Here is a 4,671-nt window from a genome sequence, read left to right on the forward strand (position 1 = left end):
GCAGGCCGCTGCAGCCCGACCACGCGCGCGAGGTGCTCGTCCCGGCGCCGCACAGTGCCTTCTCCCTCCCCGGGGCGGCCGCCAGCATGAAGGACAGGGCGAGCAGCCCCACCAGCGGGTCGCCCACGGCCGGCACGGCCGCCTCGGCGGAGCACGTGGTGCAGCCCAAAGCTACCTCAGCAGCGCTGGCGGCCACCGGCAGTGACGAAGCCATGAATCTCATTAAAAACAAAAGAAATATGACTGGCTACAAGACACTGCCCTACCCCCTGAAGAAGCAGAATGGCAAGATTAAGTATGAATGCAACGTCTGCGCCAAGACGTTCGGCCAGCTCTCAAATCTGAAGGTAGGCCTCGCAGCGGGCGCAGCCGGCGGTGCGCGTGCGCGTCTGTGCGGCGCTCGCTCCGCGCGGGTGAGGAGGCGCTTTTGCAACAGTGTGAGCCTCGGGCCGGGAGTAGTCGATTGGGGGTGGGGGGGGTGACTTTGCTTTTACCATTTCCGGCTATGTGACTTCGGACTAACTACTTCTCTGCGGAGTTTCTTCAGAATAATGGAGATGTGGGGTTTGGGCTGGAAGATCAGTTTAAAGTCCTGCTGGCCTGTGACTTTTGTTCCTTTGGCTCAAACAAAACGAAGCGTTCTGAAAACGCTGGGGCTCTGTTTGTTCGGGTTAAGCTTTAACTTGATGGTTTTTCTTAAGATGTCTGCATCATAAGTGCCTGAGTCCTTGAGCAAAATGTGAGGTCTCCCCACCGACTGAGAGCAGGGCTAACGCACGTGGCTTCTTTCCAGGTCCACCTCAGAGTGCACAGCGGAGAACGGCCTTTCAAATGCCAGACTTGCAACAAGGGCTTTACTCAGCTTGCCCACCTGCAGAAACACTACCTGGTACACACGGGAGAGAAGCCACATGAATGCCAGGTGGGCAGTGTTTTCTGGTAGAAATTTTAACCTTTGTAGAAAATGTCCCAGAAGCGGTCTCCCCGTGTCATAGAGCCCACAGTTTAAACCAACACAGGAATTCTCCCTGGCCACGGGCAGGTAACCCTGTACCTGCTGATGAGCAGAGATGATGACACAGCCAGCTTCCAGTGGGTGGAAAATGGCAGGAGGAAGTAAACACCTCCTCGTGTGCAGTGTGCCCATATCGCCCTGTTTGCTTAATGCCACACCATAGGTGCCACAGGGAGGCTTCTCGTCTCACAGGTTGCTGGGCATTGGTATGTACGCTTGCCCTTCCCACTGGCAGCTCTTAATCCTCTGCTTTTCCCATCTCCCGTCTCTGCCCTCTTCCCCACACTGTAGGTTTGCCACAAGCGATTTAGCAGCACCAGCAATCTCAAGACCCACCTGCGACTCCACTCTGGAGAGAAACCTTACCAGTGCAAGGTGTGCCCTGCCAAATTCACCCAGTTTGTGCACCTGAAACTCCACAAGCGCCTACACACCCGGGAGCGGCCCCACAAGTGTGCACATTGCCACAAGAGCTACATCCATCTCTGCAGCCTCAAGGTCCACCTGAAGGGGAACTGTCCCGTGGCCCCAGCCACGGGGATGTCTTTGGAGGATCTGACCCGGATCAACGAAGAAATCGAGAAGTTTGACATCAGTGACAATGCCGACCGGCTCGAGGACATGGAGGACAACATCGATGTGACCTCTGTGGTGGAGAAAGAAATTCTGGCTGTGGTCAGAAAAGAGAAAGAAGAAACTGGCCTGAAAGTGTCTTTGCAAAGAAACATGGGGAATGGACTCCTCTCAGGGTGTAGCCTTTATGAGTCATCAGACCCATCCCTCATGAAGTTGGCTCACAGCAACCCACTACCTCTGGGGCCTGTAAAGGTCAAACAGGAAACAGTTGAACCAATGGATCCTTAAGATTTTCAGAAAACAAAAAGTGTTTTAGTTTTGTTTCTTAACTTATGACTTGGCAAGTCAGGGTGCCTGTAGCAAATGCTTGTACATAATTCCAGTTCTGCAAAGCTCTCCTGACGGCAGATGGTTTCCCCTCACCTCTCTGGAATTAAAGAAGGAACTCCAAAGTTACCAAAATCTCAGGGTATAAATGAGGCAAAGACAATATATATACATATTATATATACTTATTTACACCCCCATCTATATATTTGAACCTGTGTATTTTGAATATTTGTGTGGATATGTTTGCATAGCCTTCCCATTGCTAAGACTATTGCCTAGCCATAATTATTTTTTCAATGATAATCCTTCATAATTTATTATACAATTTATCATTCAAAAAGCAATAATTAAAAAAGTTTACAATGACTGGAAAAATTCCTTGTAATTTGAGTTATAAATGTTATATTTTTGTCTTGTGGCCATTCTTTGTAGATAATTTCTGCACATCTGTTTAAGTACCTACGATTTAGTAAACACATTACTTCAGTTGACCTCCCTCTATAATAATGGTTTGTAAATGAGGTTTGGTATTGCCAAAGTTAGACAGTTGGTTTGTTAACTCATTAGATCTGTCATTTGAACAGCATTGTATAACTTGGGGGGAATGTGTGCAGAATTACCCAATAATAACTTCAGTAGAAGAAACAAGAAAGGGAATCTTATACATTTCTGTGGATAGTTCAGATTCTTTTCCCCCTAGCCACGGATTTACCAAAAAGGAGACAAGAAGGCTTTGCCAACCCCCTTTCTCTCCAAAAAGCAGGGTCACCCCACCCCCAGGGTCACATGGCCATTCAGAGTGGTCACGTGACCTTTGCATCCCAATGTATTATCTGAAAATGTGAAGAAGACAATATGCCATGTTTAAAACCACTGCAAAATATTCCCAAAGCACAGGTGGTTTTGTATGTGTGAGGTTTGGGGGCTTGAGTCTGGGTGTTGTTTCTGTTATTGGGGGTTTTTTTGTTGTTGTTATGTCAAAATTGCACAAACATGGTGCTCTACCAGGAAGGATTTGAGGTAGATAGGCTCAGGCCACACTTTAAAAACAAAACAAAAAAAAAAAAATGAAAAACGGGTATTCTTGTTGTCTTAGGGTAAAAGCAGGCAATGCACATTCCTATCCCCAACACATCAATTGTATTTTGTTCTGTAAAACTCAGATTTTCCTCAGTATTTGTGTTTTTACATTTTATGGTTAATTTAATTAAAGATGAAAGGGCATTGCAAAGCTGTTCAACAACAATTACCTCATTGAGTGTGTCCAGTAGTGCAGGAAGTGATGTCTTATCTAATGATTTGCTACTCTAGAGGAGAAACCAAGTGTGCTCCAGAAAGATAGAATGTGTGCCATTCTGTCTTTTACTCTGCTAAGCCCAAAGATTACATGTCAGCATTCAAGGTGTAGCAAAGAATGATGTATATTTATAAATCTATTTATACCACTATACCATGTGTATATATAATATATTTATAACCACTTAAATTGTGAGCCGAACCATGTAAAAGGACCTACCTTTCCCAAGGGCAAAAAGAAAAATCCTTTCTGAGGCTTTGCTTAACACTTGATGACCTCACTATCACATTGGTGAGCTTGGGCACCTCCTTGCTATTATTGTAAGAGACCCCAAAACCTTGGTGCAAAGATGGGGACTGCATAACAACCAGGGAGAGGGAGATTCACCCTCTTGCACCAGGAAGGGCAGTTGAAGATGGCTTTCTTTTTGTTTTGCCACGTTATGATTATGTGGTCACACCCAAGTCACGGAAATAAAGTCCCATTACTCCCTTTACCATTGTTAATTTTTCTCTCTCTTCCTCTCCTTCCTCCCTAACTGATGCATCACTGATCAGTCTGGTTTCTATATTCAGCCTTTATTAATGGCGACTACTATCAACCTGCAGCAAAGAACGAACTAAGGAGAATCCAGGGAAACCTCAGAGCCTCACTGATCTGTTCCTCTAAGTGTTAAAACTGACAATTTTTTATGGATCAGTGCTATACCAACACAGTCCTTATTTGTAGGTAAACCAAAGCATCGCACGCTGACTTTGACACCAAATACTCTTTGGTTCTGCTCATTTGTTCTCTTCTTTTCCCTTCTGTGCTTTCTTATTTGTGGGAATTTTTACGAAGACCCGCGTGGCTTGAGACTTCTTGATTCTCTTTACCATTTGACTTTCCCTCGTAGGCCTCTTACATGTGAATGTTGAGCCCACAATCAACAGTGGTTTTATTTTTTTCCTCTAATCAAAGTTAAAACTGACCAAAGTTATTGGCTTTTTACTTTGCTAGAACAACAAACTATCTTATGTTTACGTACTGGTTTACATTGTTATTTATGTGCAAATTGTCAAAATGTAAATTAAATATAAATGTTCATGCTTTACCAACGCTTGTCTAGTGTCTTCAGTGAAGGGCCAGTGAAGCGACATGTTAGGGAACACTTCTGAACACGACAGTGTTTGCCTCTCTCCTGCCCCGCCCACCGTCCCCGGCAGCAGCGAGTCCCGCATCCCCCACCTCCGTTGGGGACCATCTTGGGGTGATCTGAAGTGTTGATCTGTTTTCTCTCATAAGTGAACAGTTAAGATTTTTCAGTTATGAGCTATAAAAGTGTTCTCTAAGGAAAGCATTTCAAATATTAGTAATGGATTTTGTTTGTCTGTTTCACTCTATTGATGGGGTTGGGGTGGTGAGGAGGTAAGGAAGACTTGGATCCTTAGCCTTCCTACCTCGTGGCAGCATG

At 45.3% G+C, this 4,671-nt stretch overlaps 1 protein-coding gene across 4 annotated transcripts in view; it reads left to right on the forward strand.

Annotated features, from left to right (window-relative positions):
* Window positions 1–4,311, forward strand: part of PRDM1 (PR/SET domain 1) — a 22,729-nt gene extending 18,418 nt beyond the window's left edge. For all 4 annotated transcript variants that reach the window (XM_034670910.1, XM_034670911.1, XM_034670913.1 and 1 more), the window contains 3 exons: window positions 33–347; window positions 794–922; window positions 1,307–4,311. In XM_034670910.1, the coding sequence (XP_034526801.1) occupies window positions 33–347; window positions 794–922; window positions 1,307–1,879 (1,017 nt within the window). In that variant the 3' untranslated portion in view covers window positions 1,880–4,311. The remainder of the gene's footprint in view (window positions 1–32; window positions 348–793; window positions 923–1,306) is intronic.
* Window positions 4,312–4,671: the final 360 nt, after the last annotated feature.

The sequence above is a fragment of the Ailuropoda melanoleuca genome, chromosome 10 (genome assembly GCF_002007445.2).
Source record: "Ailuropoda melanoleuca isolate Jingjing chromosome 10, ASM200744v2, whole genome shotgun sequence".
In the NCBI taxonomy this organism is placed as follows: Eukaryota; Metazoa; Chordata; class Mammalia; order Carnivora; family Ursidae; genus Ailuropoda; species Ailuropoda melanoleuca.